This window comes from Thermobia domestica, chromosome 6 (genome assembly GCF_964235325.1).
Source record: "Thermobia domestica chromosome 6, izTheDome1.hap1.1, whole genome shotgun sequence".
Classification (NCBI taxonomy): Eukaryota; Metazoa; Arthropoda; class Insecta; order Zygentoma; family Lepismatidae; genus Thermobia; species Thermobia domestica.
In genome coordinates, this window is record NC_137459.1 from 115,624,730 (window position 1) to 115,645,287 (window position 20,558).

At 37.6% G+C, this 20,558-nt stretch overlaps 1 protein-coding gene across 1 annotated transcript in view; it reads left to right on the plus strand.

Moving 5' to 3' along the window:
• LOC145688158 (arylsulfatase A-like) overlaps positions 1-20,558 on the plus strand; it is a 66,421-nt gene that overhangs the window by 27,211 nt on the left and 18,652 nt on the right. The window contains exon 3 of the mRNA XM_081761981.1: positions 6,840-7,463. Coding sequence (XP_081618107.1) covers positions 6,840-7,463 — 624 coding nt within the window. The remainder of the gene's footprint in view (positions 1-6,839; positions 7,464-20,558) is intronic.

Sequence of the window (20,558 nt, forward strand, 5' to 3'; positions counted from 1 at the left end):
TTTGAAAGAATACCTTCTTCAACTGTTTTGCCCTTTCTTTTCGAAAATCACAAGTATTTGCTGCTGTTTCGTATTTTACTTAAACAATACCTATACAAGTTATAAAGTATAAACCTATACAATTTAGATAGAGTAAACGTAAATGTATAGTAAGAAATAGACCTTTACGGATGATAACAGTAAATTAAATATAATTTTGTTTTAAACATGATTTCTGTGGTGTCTCTTAAGGGTAATCCATCGGTAAAGGTTCAAATTTTATCGCTATAAGCTAAGAAAAGCAAACTGAAATAAATGTACCAATACTTGTATACTTTTTGAAGCTTCTGGTCCTCTTCCATTACTTTATATCGGTAAAAGGGTATAGCCGGACAAGAGGGTGAAAAATGCCTTTACACAGATTGCTGTGATATATACCAAGAGTACCTCATATCCAAAGATAACTTTGACCAGAAAATCAACTTTAAATTCCTTCGAATTTCGAAGTTATTGTTGAAAATTCGAAAATAATGTTCATGTCTGAGAAACGACTTAAGTTACCAGTGTGAATCAAAATATGAATATACTTTGCTTGAAGGGCCTTACCGGAAACAAGAAACAACGTATTTCGCCCTTCAAATTTCTAGCGAAAAGCGCATCGAAAATATTCAAATTTAAATATTTTGGTTTACGTTCGAGTGAACACCTTCTATTTTCCACCATAGAAGCAGCACCAACTCACCTGTAATATATTTTGACCATGGTTTGATACCCGCGGTGCAACTTGGTATGAAATGAGGAAAACCAAGTGAGACACGCCTGGAAAATATGCAACCCGCGTTACACCATAAATATTTTTGCCGCCATGAATAGTCAGAAGTCAAAGATGGTTGAGTTTGAGTTTCTGACTCGTCATGAACGACTCTGCATGATAGTATAACTCTCATAATCGTACCTCTTCCAGAAACCGCGTGAGAGAACCAGTGCCGCTGATAACCGAGTTGTCATTTAACTACTGTTACGTTTTTGTTTAAACTACGCACTAGCAGTTCGAATAATGTTAGTACTGTAATTCTAGGGCTGGAAACGGAACAGTAATTTTTGGGTATGTGTGCATCTGTCATGAAGTCCTTCGAAGAAAACATTTTACCCTATAAATTCGGAGTCGCGGCCTGTTCGCCATAAGATCTCATAACAATTGAGAAGTTTGATGTAATAAGGGCGTAATCGAGTTTACGCCCTTTTTGCATCAAACGCACTTGTGGCTTTTGCTATGCTTGTTTAGCCATCTGGTAACATTTCAATTCAATATCGGAGAAATATGCTGCATATTACATTGTTTTATGTAAGAAAAAATATTACTTAAATTTTCAACATAGTTTTCTCCAACTGCATGTTTCAGACTTACGCCCTTATTGCATCAAACTCCTCAATTGAAAAAGCTATTGTGGCAACGAAACTTCATAGTACTATTGATCATTTGGTACTAATCTTTGATGAAGATATATTCGACACGCAAGAGCTCGAATAAAGAGTATGAACTAAAATTGTTTCCTAGGAAAAAAGAAAAAGTTGCCTCTATGAAGCCACTTACTATTTATAATACAACTGGTTATATTAGAGATATGCTGGGGCAATATACTGCAATCATAAATGACGCAGCAATAGTACGAAGATCCAAACGGGCTAGCGATTCTCATGGCGCAAGATGATATTTATTGTCTGAACCGCGGCTTTCGGGATACAACTAAATATTTGGAAGAAAAATGATTTCTACTTTTAATGCCTACACTGAAAGGTAAGAGCAGGCAATTGACTACAGCTGAGGCAAATTTTCTCTTTATGTTACGAAAATTCGCTGGTATGTTGCGGCCGTTCGTGGTATTCTTGGACAAAGTATCGTCTTCTACGTCACCAATTGGAAAACAAGTTGCATCCTCAAATTGGACTGTTATGCCGGATAACTTCTTTTTTAGATAATACATTTGATAATCGTCTTAATTCTGACGATGGCCTCGACGAGAAAGTTCAACAAATGGAACGACAGTACATCTCAGAGAACACATTAGGATTAGAAGTAGAAGAGCAAAAGTCACATCTGCGGACATTCTGGACTTGCCGGAGTTGACAGAAAAAAAATCTAAAAATTAATTTTACAGAATCCTATCAGTTGACTCAGGCAGTTTCCTACTCGGCTGAAATGATCAACGAGAGCTTCCTTCGTGGCTAAGAGGTTAGTGTACGTGCCTTTGGCATAGAAGACTCTGGTTTGATTCCCTGCGGGAGGTCATGCGGTTTGGATTCCACGTTAATCAGTAGGTACACGTCTCATATAGCCTCGTTGCTGAAAGGGACATTAAACTCGAAATCAACTCAGCTCATGAAATGATGAACGAAGATAACAGCATCAATTTCCAGTACCTAAAAGATAATACCCACACCGTTAAATTCGAGGTACGATCTCACATATTAATAGGAAGACATACAGGTGTTATATTGATTTTGTTCCAGAAACAATAGGATATCCGGATATAAAGTAGCATTGTTGTGAATGACCACATGGGGATTGAACGAACAGATTAATGTTATTCATATGTCGCTGCAAACATTTGTTAAATTTCGTGCTCGATACTTTGATAGATTGTTCGACCTACAGAAATATTAAGCAAATTTTGTTGCCGGTCTTGTCACTGCAGGAATAAACGCACATGGTAATGAAGATTGAAGGTTCCACACGCTGTGTCCTTCATTTTTCTTGTAATGCTTTTTAATACAGGAAAGATTGCAGAAATATATTGAGTATTTTTGTATTATCATCATCTTATGGATTATATTTTGTACATTTTATACGGGTATATATTATATATAGGGACAGTCGAAAACGATGTTTTCTGTAAATCACGATTTAAAACATTGGTATCATACCAAGGCAGATTGAAAGTCAATGGCACTAGTATTCTCACGCTGTTTCTGGAAAAAGTACGATTAGGAGAGTTATATTGTCACCTAGAACTATTCATGAGAAGTCAGAAACACAAACTCAACCATCTTCGAGTTCTGACAGTATTCGTCCGGGCAAAACATTTATGGTGTAACGCGGGTTGCATAGCTTCCAAGAGTGTTCGACTTAGTTTTCCTCATTTCACACCAAGCTGCACAGCGGGTATCAAACCATGATCAAAATATATTATAGGTGAGTTGGTACTGCTTCTATGGTGGAAAATATAGGCTGGTAACTCAAACATAAAGCAAAAATATTTGAATTCGAATATTTTCGACGCGCTTTTCGCTAGAAATTTGAAGGGTGAAATACATTGTTTCTTGTTTTCGGTAAGGCCATTCAAGCAAAATTTATTCATATTTTGTTTCACACTCGTAACTTAAGTCGTTTCCAAGATATGAACATATTTTATTCTCGAATTTTCAACAATAACTTCGAAATCCAAAAAAAAAAAAATTAAAGTTGATTTTCTAGCCAAAGTTATCTTTGAATATTTGGTACCTTTGGTATACGTATCACATAAATCCGTGTGAGGGCTCCATTTATCCCCTTATCTGGCTATATCCTTTAATATTTTCTTTTTACCGATATTACGTCCATCAAGACCCGCCACTGTATGATTTAATATAATTCATAGTTTTACCATTTGTAAATTAATTTTTTTACTTACGTCTCTTTTCGTCCTTCTTTTGACTTCCATCCCGAAAAAAAAGCAATGACAAGAATTCTACATATCGTGCAAAGTCAACTGAACTCACACTTGGCATGTCCTTTGGTTTCTAGCTTATATGTAAATTTAAAAAAAAAAAATCAAATGAAGCACAATTTTTAGGATTATGCGTAAATTTTACTAGCTTCTGTTCTCGAGACCTTGTAATGAGAAATTTTTCAGGTGTCAAATCAGGAAGTTTCATTGCACTCTAAAAATGTAGGTTATTAAGTATACAGGAATCATAAAGCCCAAATAACTGTCAAACAGCTAGTTTGGTTTATAATAGTTTGAAATCGACATTGTTTCTCATGGAAAAGGTTTGCATACACAAGTCAAGAGATGAATGTAGGAGAACATGATATTAACGTCAACCAATGAAACAACAACAACAACTTTGAAAAATGTTTTGCATTACGTGATTTGATGTTGCCATTTATCTCTGAAATAAGTCTTCTCAGATCATAAATATACAGCTGGTTATGGAAAGGAATGTTGACTGTTAGTGAGTCAGAGAGCGGTGTTTGTCCATTTCCCAGCCTGACTACTTTGTGGAGGAACAATGTTCTTGCCTAGACTACAAAATCAAAGATGGAATATGTATATCGAAAATATATTTGTCAGTAAAATCAGTCAAATTTTGTCATTAAAGATATGGTGGGGAAAATTTCCATCACACTCGTTACTTTGTTCCGGCATTTTCTATTCTAGGTAACATCGGTGTTTTGCAACTTATCAACGAACTTTAAAAGTTCGTTAGTGTATTCTCTCTGCCTGTGTGTCTGTCTGTTATTTGTGAATTTTTCAATTCTAACCCCTCCATTCGATAGAGCATCTACAACTATCTGAGAAACTGATGGAATTTTTCGCGTCACTCTTATCGTTCACGAGATATTGGCCAAAAAATGTCCAATTTCGCGAGATTTAAAGAGCCATAAGTTATCGGGAACCATAAGTTATATAGAGATGATATTGGTGTTGATCAACACCTAAGAGAATGGTAAACATTTTGGTACCAAACAGTACCCGGTAGCTACTGTCCAACTGGCCACTGGTTTGGCCAGTGGCCACCAGTTAATATTGGTACCAAAATGTTTACCATCCTCTTAGGTATTGGTCAACATAAACTCTCTATGACTTACCGTTCCCGAGATATTGGTCAAAAATGGTTCTAGAGATTTAAGGGAGATTTAAGGAGCCATATCTCGGGACCCGTAAATCATAGAGAGATCATATTGGTGTTGAGCAATACCTAGGAGAATGCTGTAAATTTTGGTACCAAATAGTAACCGGTGGCCACTGGCCAACTCGCCACCGTTTCCCAGATATTAGCCAAATAAGTTCGAATTCCGGGAGATTTAAGGAGCCATATCTCGGGAACCGTAAGTCATATAGAGATAATATTTTGCGAATTTTTGCGAGAAGCAGAAGGTGCGGATAAAATTATTTACTTTCACATGTAGCAAAAATCAAACATTTCCTTCCCACTCCATCTTCCCATTCTTTTTAAGTTCGTTCTGGCAATTCTTAGTTGGTTTTACTGTCATCTTTGCAACTCTCTATTCTGTGAGTTGATGCATAATAGGCACAGCTGCTAACCCAATGTTGTCAAGTGTGTAAGGTTGGTTTGCCTTAACATCTACTACTGAACGATGTTTCACGAGAAAAAATATACCAATTGATTTTAATTATTTAATAATTTCATTAAACAAATTTCATCCTAATGAGCATGAAATCTATATAGCTTATTTACAAGGGAACATTATCAAAACCTTCATAAAAACTTATAAGTTAAAGTGTTACTACCTGTTCTGAATAAAACGCATTCGAAATTCTTGATTGAGATGAAGTAAGTTTAACGTCTCCCTTCAGTAGTAAGGCTGTTTAACACGTGGACCTAAAGCTTAATGTGGAATCCGAACCACATGAACTCTCTCAAAGAAAGTCATGAGGGACCTTACGAATCCGAAAGAGGAACGATGAGATTTAAAGAAGAAACAAGTGTGTATCTTGACTTGAGAAAGAAAGTATATGGTAAGAAGTTGATATAATTTATATAATGACAAATATCAAGACGAATGTCATAATACTTTTGGAAGTTTGTAATAATGATATAGGACTATAATTACTCGAATTTATATCATCACTAGGTACCTCCTGTTTGTGTGGGGAGTAAACTTTTAACTCTTTTAAGTTTATTCATGGAAAGCAATTGATAGCTAAGGGAAGTGTATGAGACAACTAAGTTCTGGAATTACAAAGAGCAGTATTTTTGTCATAGAAAATTATCATTGATCCTATTTAACATAATCTTGCAGGTACAACATAGTTTCGAAATATATTTACATAGCTCTTTATTATCAAATAGGATAAGAGACATTCTTCGATTACAATTGTCTGAATATTACATTTAGCATTATCCAGAGTATCGGTATTACGAAGCACAGTACATAGGATTACGTGATTAAAATGCGAGTTTTAAAGATAGAAGACCAAACTGAAATAACACTCCTAATCGAAGAGAACAGTAACCCGTATTATCGTCCCAGTCTAGGTTTCTAGATAGGAAAATTTAAAATCAACTATATATCCCAAAGATGATTAAAATACAGTGTGAAATTCTACAGTTTCATATGGGTGCTTACAAGAGATATATTTGTACTTCCACAAAGGTACAAAATATTTCTGAAGATACTCTATACATTTCTATTCCTTTAAAAACTCACACCTATAGAAGAAATTGCAAATAACTTTGTTTTTGTGTTATTCCTATAAATGCAACTTTTAAATCATTTTTGTCAGTTTGTAATGTAATGCTTGATCTGTAGCAAACAAATTCGAATTTAAACTCATTGTGCATGTTTAAAAGAAAGAAAATCAACCTAGTTTTACGTTCAAATTTATTTTATTTTGTATTTTGTATTTTTTAAATAGTGACATAGTTTGAAGATTGCAGGTTGATTGCATAAAGTGATCTATTTTCTTATTTTCTTTTAATGTTATGTTTTATTAATCGATAGGAAAATGATATATTGGAACTAAAAGGAAGTCATTAAACTACCTTTAAAGTTTTATGAATGGCTGTAATACTTTACTATATAGACCTTACATATCATTTCACTAATGCAAAAATGTGCAATATATTTTCAGAGCTGGTCTATTGACAGGAAAATATCATGTAAGAACAGGAATTTGGCCAGGAGTATTTGAACCAAATTCTATCGGTGGTCTTCCTAACACTACAAAAACTTTATCATCATTGCTAGCACAGAACGGTTACCTAACAGGCTTAGTAGGCAAATGGCATTTAGGTGTTGGGGTACATAAAGAATACTTACCTACTAGACTTGGTTTCCATGAATACCTTGGTATTCCTTACGCTCATGACATGTGTCCCTGTCGTGTCTGCTTTCCTTCGAAGTTACCTTGTTTTGATACCTGTAACACACACATGGTGTCGTGTCCATTGTTCCATAATGAAAGCATTATTGAACAACCAGTAAACCTGCCAACTCTTACTGAGAAACTAGTGAGAAAAGCGGAAGAAATAATATCCACAGCTACGGAATCGAAGACTCCATTCTTTCTCATGCTTGCTTTCCATCAAACTCATCACCCTCAGTTTGCAGGTGAAAAGTTCTTCAACACAAGTCGACGAGGGAGATTTGGAGATGCCCTTGCTGAAATGGATGATGCTGTAGGGCGAGTAATGAGCACTCTTCTTGAAAGAAATGTGTTAAATAATACATTTGTTTTCTTTACGTCAGATAATGGGTAAGTAATATAGTACGCAATTATGATAAGTAAATTGCTCGTATGTACGCTCCAAAGAGATGGTATAGTGAATGTAGAAACAATCTAGAGAGTTGATAAATATTGAGATAACAATATTCATAATACAGGATGGCCCAAAAATTGGAATACACTCCTGCATTGATCAAATATAACATTCTGTCTTATGGATTTAATTGCACCGCTGTTCTGAGCTTAAGATATAAGTAAAAAGGCTTGAAGAACAAATAATAAAGGAACTAAGTCTATCTTATGGATAACAATAAGAAATTATATAAAAATCAATACCGGGCTGTATACCTACTTTTGGGCCACCCTGTACATTATATATAGTACCAAGATTCTTAAAAATAGTAGTCTGCCAACAGTATACCCCATTTTATATCCTCGTTAGTTTAATTGCTGCATTATCATTAGAATTACAAAAAAAATTCAACAACACGTGTATATTTACGTGCTGAAATAAACACAAAATTGACTTTATCATGTCGAAATTGTATATAAGTACAATGTATGAACGCATACATAAGATTTAACATTATACTTTATTTAAAAAATGTTTAATATTTAAAAGATACTCTAATACGATATAAAACATCAGTTCCAAAATCTCATAGTTGCTTTTTAAAGATATTATTTCAATAGACGTACCTATAACAGATCACATGACTAGCTCGCATTCTATTTTGACATGCAAAACACATACCAGCATAAACACATACTTTTATAAAAAGGTAAACATAGATATGTAATGTTAATGAGGATACTTTTAATCGTTTTTGTATCACTAAAATTCGTTGCAGTTAAAACTTTTGATTGGACGTCCATCAAGCATAAATATGGTCTGTGGTTTGAAATAAGGTGAACAATATTTCATTCGACCACATCAAACGTTTCTCCAGTCATCAGTGATCCATATTGCATACTCGCAGCACCATTGGCGTCGCATTAAAGCGTCATGGTCCCTTATAAGCGGTTTCACTCCATGTAACCTGATCATGTATATCCATACCATGCAACTCGAGGTGGAATGTGATTGTTGACACAGTGCAAGGGAGTATTATAAGTAGTCCATTTTTAGGAGTATGTGTGTTGCTGTTAGGAGAATTCAACAATAGATACAATCTGGTACTTAACTGTATATATACAGGGTGTTTCAAAACAACACCGACAACGTTTGGGAGGTGATTCCTAACACCAAGATGAGACAAAAAGTATAGACCAACCTGGTTGCACAAATGCTGAGGCATTGCAATCAAGCCATTGGAGAAAGATGATTAAAGAAAAATCAACTTTAAAAAATCAACTTACCTTCTGCAGAGTGTAGTCGACGCCCCATGGCTTTCACAAATGTTCAAAGTGATGTCCCCGAACAGCAATACAGCGATTTATTCGCTGTATGTGAGCAACAGCTTCCAACTCGGCCACGTTGATGGTCCGGAATGCGGTTGTAATGCGGTCTTGCATGTTGCGAATTGTAGTTGATCGGTTCACATACACAAGATCCTTAATTCGACCCCAGAAAAAAAATAGTCCATACAAGTAAGTTCGGCGGAAGAAACTGTGGATTGGAACCTCTTCCGATCCAGCGTTGCGAAAAAAGAACATTTAGCTCTTCCTACACATGGCAGCATTATGGGCTGGACAGCCATTTAATTGAAACCACAGCGTCTAACGTATATGGAGCGGTATGTTTTCCAACAGCGGCTGTAGATGGTGCGCAAGAAATCACGAAACTTTGCACCTGCTAGATGACCAGCAAAAAACCATGGTCCAATGACCTGAGTCCCTACAATGCCACCCCACACATTGATGCGCCATCGGTGTTGCCGATTGACTTCTCTCACCCAGTGAGGGTTCTCCGCTGAACAGTAATGTGTATTGTGGAGATTCACGTTGCCATCACTGCAGAATGTCGCTTCATCAGTCCATAAAATGAAGTGAATGAAATTCGGATGTACTCTCACGCGATTGACCACCCAGTTACAGAACAGAAGCTGTAAATTACGGTCCGCATCACTTAGTTCTTGATGCAGAGGGTTTGGGTACAAAACCTTGCGGCGACAACCTCGCGGACCAAAACCTCGCCTGGCCAATCCCTCGCGGCCCAAAATCTCGCCGAGCCGAAACCTCGCCGCCCAAAACCTCGCGGGACAAAATCTCGCCTGGCCAAAACCCCGCCTAGCCAAAACCTCGCAGCCCAGAACGTCGCGGGCCAAAATCTCGAAGGGGCAAAACCTCGCCACCCAAAACCTCACGGGCCAAAATCTCGCCGGGCAAAAACCTCGTCTTCAAAAACCTCGCGCCCCAAAATATCGCCATACCCAAAATATCGCCTGATGAAAACATCGTTGTAATGATCCCGCGACACAGAATCTCGCCTGGTCTAAATTAAGCGAGACTAAGTGTCACCTGGGAAGAAATATCGTCAGGATAAAACCTCTTCAAGACGATTTCTTCAATGTAGAATGTTCTATATATTACTATATGTATATATTTAGTAATAACCCATAATTACATTAAAATAATGACAAGAAAAATTCTAATGCATGCTTTGGAAATATATATATATATATATATATATATATATATATATATATATATATATATATATATATATATATATATATATATATATATATATAAATTAAATGACTATGTTTGTTACATTATACCTCTTGAGCCATCCCACCGATCTCAATCAAATTTTCAACGTAGATGAGGTTCGAGCCTAGGATGTCTTTTATAATTTCACTTTGTCGGCACAACAAAAGGGAGGGGGAGGGATATATATATATATATATATATGCATGTATATGTACACAGAGCCGTAGCTAGAGATTTTGGCACCCCTACTTTCACCACACCAAGATCTTCCTTCTTTTTTTTCTTTTTTTTTACTTATAAGAAAAGCAGCAGATATTGTTATACTACACTGAATTTTTATTAGGCTGCAGGCGAGATTTTGGCCCACGAGGTTTTGGCGGCGAGGTTTTGGGCACGCGATGTTTTGGGTGGCGAGGTTTTGGCCCGGCGAGATTTTGTCCCGCGAGGTTTTGAGCGGCAAGGTTTTGGCCAGGCGAGATTTTGTCCCGCGAGGTTTTGGGCGGCGAGGTTGTGGCCAGGCGAGGTTTCGGCCCGGCGAGATTTTGGGCCGCGAGGTTTTGGGAGGTGAGGATTTGACCAGGCGAGGTTTTGGTCCGCGAGGTTTTGGCCACGCGAGGTTTTGGCCGGCGAGATTTTCGGCGGCAATGTTTCGGTCTCGAGATCTTGTCCGTATTCCATGCAGAGAGAGGTGGTACGGGTGAAAATGTGATTTCCACAGAATGCACAGGACACTACCTTGACTGATACCACAATCTCGTGCGATCTGCCGCGAAGATACATGAGGATTTACTGCAATAGTGGCAAGTACATCAATGGCAAGTCTTCATTTTGTACGACTCTTCTCCGGACACCATAGCGTCCACGCATGTTGACTGTCTGTCGCAATCGTGCTGCTTATCTCAACAGCAGATTGTAGGAAATAGCTTGTCGCTGTGGATAGCGTTCAATGTATAATCGAGCTGCAGCCCTATAATTTTCCCGGCATTCCACTAAAATCATGAGCATTTGGAATGCCTCCAAATTCGAATACCGCATGAATGTTATTTACTACCGACACTTCTGACTACAATCACTCAAACATCAACACAAAGAGGTTTCACTGCTTGTGGAAGTTTCGTATTTGTCCCGTCACGAGTTTCTAATGCACAGGGGTAGTAGAACTCAATGCAGGACATCTTGTCCAGTACACGGACCACTTTAACTCACTGCAGAGGTTAATCACTCTTTGACTCTACACGCTTGTGTTACCTGTTTTGGCTACAGCATCGCTTCTTCTGCCCTCTGTCTGACATAGCACCAATCGCCTATTCGAGGCCGCATAAACTATGTCTTGAGCAAGGCCATGTACGTGTTAGCTACTGGATGTACAAGAGTACCACCACACAATCACTGGCAACGATAAATGAGTGTGCTGTTCGAAACAACGGCAAACAAGCCCACAACACATGCTCTCGGATTTGGGAGCTATTTCATATTGTACGTACGCACACAAGATACATCGCGCGTCCACGTCATTGTGGGTCTGGGCTACCCTTGGCTTAGGCCCCGAGTTATCCCTGCAAATGCGTCGGCGGTTGTTTGCCAGGGCATGGTTTGCACGTACCCTCCCGGCATTCGTCTGGTATGACTGGGGACACCCTCGCACCATCTGACTTTCACCTAGTAATGCGACCGTGTTGCTGAAAACGATGAATAAATATGACAACGTGTTTCCTCTCGACGTTTCTCTCATTGTGCGCTTGTTTCAATGGAGGCCCAACCAACCCCTTTTTTCATGTCAAATTTTGCAGATGACCCCTGTTGAAGATATTCACGATACGCCACTGGTGTCGCTACTATTGTTATTGCATTCTACACATACGATTTGTTAGTGCAATTTTTTTGTTTGAAGACTCTACGTGTAGTATTAGCTGCGATATAGGCCTGGTACGTTCTTATTGAATCACCCTGTATATATATATATATATATATATATATATATATATATATATATATATATATATATATATATAGGATATCTCAAAAGTCCTTTACCACCCATATTAAAATCCAAATGGGTGTACTTTCAGCAAATTTGATGTGGTAGATGAACTTGAGGGTTAGGGGGATACTTTCTGGCGTAGGTTACGCGTACGGTCACCATCTTGGTGCCGCCATCTTGAATTTAACTTTTTTATTACAAATGCTACGTGGGTCATGTGATACATGACCATAGGCTAGAATTTCACCATAAAACCGAATCTGAAGTCAAAATGCATTTATCTTTATGTGGTAAACAGTTATTCACAATTGAAGTTGTGAATTTGACTGCCTTTCTTTTGTGTTGCAGGTTGTGAATCATGCCGTTAACGAGGGAGGAACGCATCAAGATCATCAAACTATGGGGCGGGAGGAGTGCCCACGCAGTGGCTACTGATTTCAATGTGCGTCATCCACAACGAAAACCTGTATCGCATGTTGCAGTGGCACGGTTATTGACCAGATTCGAGGAAACGGGAACAGTTGTGGATAGACCCCGTTGTGGACGGCCAAGGACAGCCACGGACGAAGAAACAGCTACTGCCGTGCTGACCTTTTTCTCGAAGTAGCCGCAGCTAAGCACACGTCGTTTAGCAATGCAGTGTGCCGTGAGTCACAGTTCAGTGCACAGGGTGCTCCAAAGGTATAAGTGGCATCCATATAAGATGCAATTGCAGCAAAATTTGTCGTTGGACGATCCCGATCGTCGCGTCCAGTTTTGCGAGTGGGCTATTGAGCAATGGAGGGTAAATCCGGAGTTCGCTATGCATATACTTTTTTCGGATGAAGCCCGTTTCTACGTAAATGGTGAGGTCAATAGGCAAAACATGCACTATTGGTCCCGTGACAACCCCACTTGAACAGATCCCTCGAAAATGACTGGTGCAGGGAAAACTATGGTATGGATAGGCATATGGGGAGCAAAGATCGTCGGTCCGTTTTTCATTCCAGGAACGTTAAATGCAGACCGATACCTCGCGTTGTTGCAGGAAAGCATAATGCCGGCTCTGATGTCCGAGGATGGTACCTTGCCCAGGTACTTCCAACAAGATGGTTCACCTCCGCACTATAGCATCCAGGTGCGTCAGTTCCTGGATGAACAATTCCCTGGGACGTAGATTGGTCGACGTGAACTAGTGGAATGGCCTGCCCGATCACCAGACTTAACCCTGCGTTAGGCGCGTATGATTTTGTTGCACAATTAGGCGCGTGGGTGACAGGTGTCACCCACCTATTAAAACATACTGCTGCAGAGATAATTTATTTTTTACAAACTGTAGACAGGGAACAGAAGTATGCTACTGCCGCCACATCAAACACCAACAATTAATGTTCGGCTACTGAAATGTGCGACTCCGAACACCAACACAAAGTGTTGCCAGCGTGAGACAAAAATCACTGGGGGACACCTGTCACCCACGCGCCTAATCTAGGGTTAACCCCCCTTGTCTTCTACCTGTGGGGCATGTGAAGGCTATGGTGTATGCTGTAAAAATTCGTGATGTTCGCCATCTGGAACAACGTATCATGGCTGCCTGTGAACAAATATCCCCGGAAACCTTCATACGTGTCCATAGCAATTGGGAGAAGCGTCTGAACACGTGCATTGCCCAGCATGGACAACATGTTGCGCACATTATGTAATACGAAAGTCACACTTGCAATTCTAGATAACTGTTTACCACATAAAGATAAATGCATTTTGACTTCAGATTCGGTTTTATGGTGAAATTCTAGCCTATGGTCATGTATCACATGACCCACGTAGCATTTGTAATAAAAAAAGTTAAATTCAAGATGGCGGCACCAAGATGGTGACCGTACGCGTAACCTACGCCAGAAAGTATCCCCCTAACCCTCAAGTTCATCTACCACATCAAATTTGCTGAAAGTACACCCATTTGGATTTTAATAGGGGTGGTAAAGGACTTTTGAGATATCATATATATATATATATATATATATATATATATATATATATATATATATATATATATATATATACAGGGTGATTCAATATATATATATACAGGGTGATTGTCCGTCTACGACGCATCTTCCCCAGTAAAACTCTAAAATGTCATAATAATCATTTTAAGTTTCAACAAGTGTTTACAGCAGTAAGGTTTCCACAACAAAATATCCAACAGTGCTATATGTTAGGTTTGACAACGTTGCTACCTTAAAAGCTTGTTGCAACGAAGTCCCCTTGCCTTTGTTTTCTCGTGTACCGTGACTACAAACAGCCGTACCGAACTTAAGCCTGTACGGAGCTTTATACGATGACTAGGGATATTTTGCAGGTATTATTACATTAATTGTGATTTCCTCTACACATTTACATACACATGCTATACTGTGTTATAACATCTATGCTACAAATACCTGGTGAATAAGCAGCTTTACTTCACGTCCCAACGAGCACGGAAAATTCCACGGTTTTTTCTATTTCATCTAGTTTCTGAGGGACAGGAAATGACGCCCCTGGTTATAGCATACATCCAATATTAGCAAAGAGAATTTTCCCGCATCCCCCTTGTAATTCGCACACTGTCCACAGATATAGATGCGAAGCGTCAATAACATTTTTCTACACAACGACTGTGGTAACCATAATGTAACTCTTGATATCAATATATTTACAGAATAGGCTACATTTTGTTGATAGTTAACATGGAACATTGCAAGGTTTTACAACGGATTTGAACATTTCTATTGTTTTATGCATTGTGGTGAGTTAATATTTCACTTTTACCTACAAATGGATTTTTTATTGGTTAAAGCAAAAAAAAAAAAACTCGAGCAGAAATCGAACCTCGGACCCTTTGCATGTGAGGTAGAGATGCTCCTCACTCTGCCACATAGTCACTTGATAGCTTAACGCCTCGTATCATATGTGCGGCGAGTCTAAAAACTTTAAGACGCTTTCTGTCCGCTATTTCTGTCTATTGCACTCCCAGTTTGTGATATTAACACTTTAAATGTGCACTACTACCTCGCGAAAGATGGCCCCGAAATTCATTTACCAAAGTCTGCTTTCCCCTTGTTAGTTTCAGGATCAACTATCCTCAGACATTAATCGGGCCGAAAAGTCCCAAATCCTAGCCTCGAAACTGGCCAAAACTGCTTTGGATGCTTAAACTCATTCCTTCTTCTACTCACTGTTCGGGCATTTTGGCACTACTGTACTGAAAGATTGCGAATGTCGAGTATACTGCTGATAATGAAAGAGAGCGACGAGCGAGCGATGATAGGAGAGAAAGTATGATGATTGTGGAAGAGAATCGAATTTAAGATTTTAAGGAATTTACACGCTTCATGGCCCCTACACACCGAGAAACTGATTTTTCTATGTCTGTTCGTCCTTTCTTTCTGATTCACACTCGCCTATAGCCATACAATTCAACACATCTATACCAAATGTTGAACTTAAGTTTCTTATGAGATTCTCCAGAGGATTTTCGAATTTTCTTTCTATCTCGCAAAATAAGGTTAGTTTACTGAAGGGTGAGGAACCAAAATTGTGATTTTCTCGAAAACGAATTAAATGATTTTTATATACATTTTTCATAAATGGATATGTCATTAAAAAATTTATCATATAGTGTAAGCCGTTTCTCTGAAAAAAATCCAGAACAGATATTTTATTAACAGGGGTGGGTATTTCTTGGACGATTTTCTGAAAAATAACTAGGGCGATTTTGTTCATTTTTCGTAAACAATTGACGCATTAACAAGCCTACAATGTGTTATAAATAATTTTTAAGTGAACATTTGATCGGCTTGGGCGAACATGATGGTATGTCAGATTTTCAAACTTTCTAGTAAACTGGAAAAGAATGGTAACCATTCTCATGCACTTCAAGACAATGACACATATCAAAGAAACTTCCCCTGCCATCTGCAGGTACGCTTCCAAAATCAAACTAGCTACATACTTTTCTGTGGTTCGATCACAACCCATTCCACCTAAGAGCTCAACTTCGTTGGAGATGGCGCTCACCATTATGTTCGCCCGAGGAGTTCGATTCACAAGAGATAGTGTGCTCTTAAGGTATTTTGGTGCTCATTCAATTTTGTTCGTATTTCTTAAATAACTGTCGTATTAACAAAGCTACAATGTGCTATATAAATCATATTTCACTTACAGAAAGTCACAATACATAGTTTACTCTTGGGGATGTTTCTCTCGGACATATTTACCGATGTCTCGGGCAGTTTTGTTCATAATTCATTAGTAAATATTCCATTAACAAACTTAGGATATGGTAAAATTATTTTTCATTAAAAGTTCTCAATGGCTAGTTTACTCTTCGGGATGATTTTTCCTAATTTTTTTTTCAAAAAATTCTGCGGCAATTTTGCTTATATTTCATAAATAAATGTCGTCTACTATGTAATATTTGTTAATGAATTCACTAGGGGTATTTTATTCCCAAGGTGTTTTTCTCGGAAGATTTTCTCAAAAACAACAGGTAATATTGTTCATATTGCAAAAATAAATGTCACAGTAACAAGTCTACAATATGCTATAGATATATTTTCTTTAATAAAGATTACAAGGAATAGTTTGCTTGTAAAATGTGTTTCAATCGATACAAAGTTTTTCTTAAACGCGTATTTTATATATATTTTCATATTTTGTAAATAAATGTTTCCGTAATAACTACACAAGAATATGATTCAATGTAAGTAGTGAGAGCGAGAAAGTTTGGTGCGGTGGCTCGTACCCTTATTTGGCTGATATTCACCTATCTTCAAGGATTACTTTATGGAATGCATCACATCCTGCCGAGTCAGCTGAAGTTGGAGGGCGAGCACAATGGGACTCATCTTCAGAAGTGAAATCGCCAGACTTGAAACGGATTCGAGGTTTTTATGGTGCTCTGGAAAGACCTCTGTTCTCTCAATGTTTGTGACATCTCAACATGAATGTGCTTTGCATACTTTTCCTGAAAAAAAAAATTAAAAAGAGCTTCATGATAGTCCGACATTGCATAGCTATGAAACTTTCTTGAGCTTGTAACTTCACTGCTTCAAGCCTGAAAAACAAAAATGTTTACACCAATCACAGGAAACCTATATTTGTACCGTTGCATATTCAAACATTAAGCTTTCATATGAATCTACACTCAAAGCACAATGGGAGGGCGGCAAAGACAGGATCTTTTGAGCATCTCCTCTTTGATATATACAGGGTGAACCATTCATCTTGAAATTTTTAAACTAATAGACAACAAAACGCTAAAATTTTGTACCACGCAAATATCAGCAGACGGACCTTGTATGGCATACTCTAAGATACAAAGAATGAGGGGAGGCGATTAGGGGGGCAGAGGGTACAGTTGCCCCCCACTTTTTTGAAGTGACTCTGTAATGTATATAGTTTTGTTTGAAAATGTAAAGTCTTTGTATGCATTACTGGTTCACAGAAAAAATGTGCCATATAATATTTGCCGTTGCATGAGTACGTATTAGTTACTTGTCTTTGTGTAGAAAAAATGAAATGAAATCTTTAAGTTTTACGTCCTACGGTTATGCCGATTAGGCTATACGAGACAGTGATTATGAGAAATGAATGAAATGTTGGAATGAAGAAAGTGGGAGGAAACGGGAGAACTCCGAGAAAACCCACGCACACGGTGTTTGTCCACCACAAAGTACGCTTGGCGGGAGCAGGGTTTGAACCTAGGACCCCAATCACCAGAGGTGAACGCTCTACCACTGAGCCACCGCGGCCCCATGCCTTTGTGTAGAGTTAAGAAAGCTACAGGAATTACATTTTAATTGCAATTCAAAGCAATTAATATTGTAATTGCGAATTTCTTTAAATGTCGTAGCATATGCTTGTAGTATTTACTGACTTTCATTTTTTAAGAGTAATAACATACATTTAATGCCATGTATGAAATAAAAAGACATAAATTGTTCATTAATCTCCAGTTTCAATACAACTTCTACAAAACAAGCCTCATTATTCATTATTATGATTAACATTACCTTTCCTATTTATTTGTTTTCCAAATTTGTTATTAAATAATCTGATCACACAATTTTCCAGACAAAATTTTAAGATGTTCATTAGCAAGGAATAAAATCTCTTTTAACATTTTTGTTGTTTAAGTGTCCTACTTGCGTTGCTCTTGTCAATTTACTTAATAAAATATGAAATACGATATACGGAATTTTAACTGAAAAAGACTGTATCCTATTAGTTTTACAACCTTTCGTCAAACGTAGTGTTAGAAACAACTAGGAAAACTAACATTGATACAATATATTCAGGTCTGTCTCCCCCCTCCCCCTTCACTTTTAACGTCCAACCGCCGCCACTGCCAAAAGGTTAACAGTGTTGTCAGTACAATATAAAGGTGCGTTTTTCAAATGAAACTATGTTGACAAATTTAGTCTGATCTTGACAATATTTTATTATTAGCAACAACCTAGCGGGTGTATGACGAGTTGTCTTCAGAATATATATGTTTAAAGTACAGTATTATTATTTATTTAATTTAAAAATTCAAGATACATCCAAAAATTACTAATAAATTCAATAATATCTTCTTCATTATCACATCTGTAACTTAATGAGTGATCAAATTATTTGTCAAGACTAGTAATTAACTTCCATTTTCTGAGAAGCTATTCTTAAATCCCTAATTTCCCTTAAATCCCTTAAATAATTGTACTCCGTACTGATTTTTTTTTTTTTTTTTTTTTTTTACATAAATTAGTTATAAGCTAGGCATACTTTAACGTTTTTCCAAGCTTTTGTTCCTTTCAAAAAGTAAGCTGCAAAATGGTGTAAAATAGGCTTTCGTGTCAAACACTATTTTTCATCAAACACAAATTTTCTTTCTCCGAGCTAGTTCTTCAGGTCTCTGAGGAAGAGAAATACATAGAGGATATCTGGAGAAAGTGGTGGATGAGATAGCTGTTGCTAGCTATCAGGCTTTCTTAAAAGTTCAAAAGCTACAAATTTATGTTAAGTTGGCAACATTGTTAATGTGATGGTATTGAGGAGTATATCAGACTATTTACCCTATATCAATATTTGCATTGTAAAAGGTATCAAATTTCTTATTTAGTTATTTAAATGTTGCAATTGTGTTTGAAAAAAACTGGTCCACACGATACATACCTCTCTCTCTCTCTCACACACACACACACACACACACATGCGCGCGCACACAAACACAAACAATACTCAAGGCCAAAAAAAAAAAAAAAAAACAATTCAACTGAAATTTGTGAGCATACGAAGAAAATGTATCCAGAATTCAAAGTGCACTATCAATGATTGAAAACGCTCAATATATCCTATGAGTTCTCTTTCTTTACGGTTTTATTCAACGGGCAATGCTGTGGTCTTTAAATTTTCTTTATTTCTTTCTCTCTCTCTGGTGATCACAGAGTAGTCGAAAAGATGGATTTTTTTTTCGTCTTAATGATAGACTTGAACAGCAGCTAAGAATAGGAAATGAAATGTTTGAGTTTTATGTCCTACAGTTATGCCGGCGAGGCTAAAGGAGATGGTGATGATAAGAAATGAATGAAATGGTGGAATGAAGAAAGTGGGACGAGACGGGAGAACCTCGAGAACACCCACGAAAAAGTTCACTTGCCGGAAGCAGGTGTAAACCCGGGACCACATACACCAGAGGTGAATACTCTACCAGTCAGCCACCGCGGCCCCTCAGCTAAGAATAGGATTGAAAATAACGTTATACAGAGGGAGCTGGAGTCATGAACCGATTAAATAAATAAATAAGTCTTTAACACTAATAAGATAATATGTATGTGTGTGTATCTGTCTGCATGTCTTTTTACCATCAGATTTTCGCATAAAAAGAGTGACCTAGAGCCACTAAATCTGGTACACGGATGGATCTTTACCGGATCTAATTGCCTATGAAGCCCTTCTTTTTTATTTCAGCATAGGGGAGAAATTACAGTGATCAAAATTTACTCATAAGGGAAGATGATAAATGCCCGGGACGCCGGATATTAGTTTAGGATTCATAGTTCTCAAGGCAACTGGGATAAATAGTAACACTCCTTACGCTGTGCAAACCCAACGTTATCCCTCATCATCATGGGAGTTGGAGCGTGTGAGAAATAACATGTCCATAATGACTAATATTAGTGTTGAATCCATCATTTTTGGGATCCTTGAACTGATTGGTGAAAGTTCAGATGATATTTGAGTCTAAATTTAGGCAAGAAACTATATTGTAGTCGGTCAGGGAGCTCTTTGCACTATATACTATATTACAATCATATTGATAGGGTCAGCGCCGAAAGTGTTGATCTTCCTTATTTATTTCGCTCATTTCTTTGCCTTTAAATATGATACTTTGCATAAACCTTATCCTCCCTGTGCTAAGAACGGGTATTTTCGCTAGAAAATAAATAAATATAAACGAAACGAAGTTCCTATACACTTTGAAC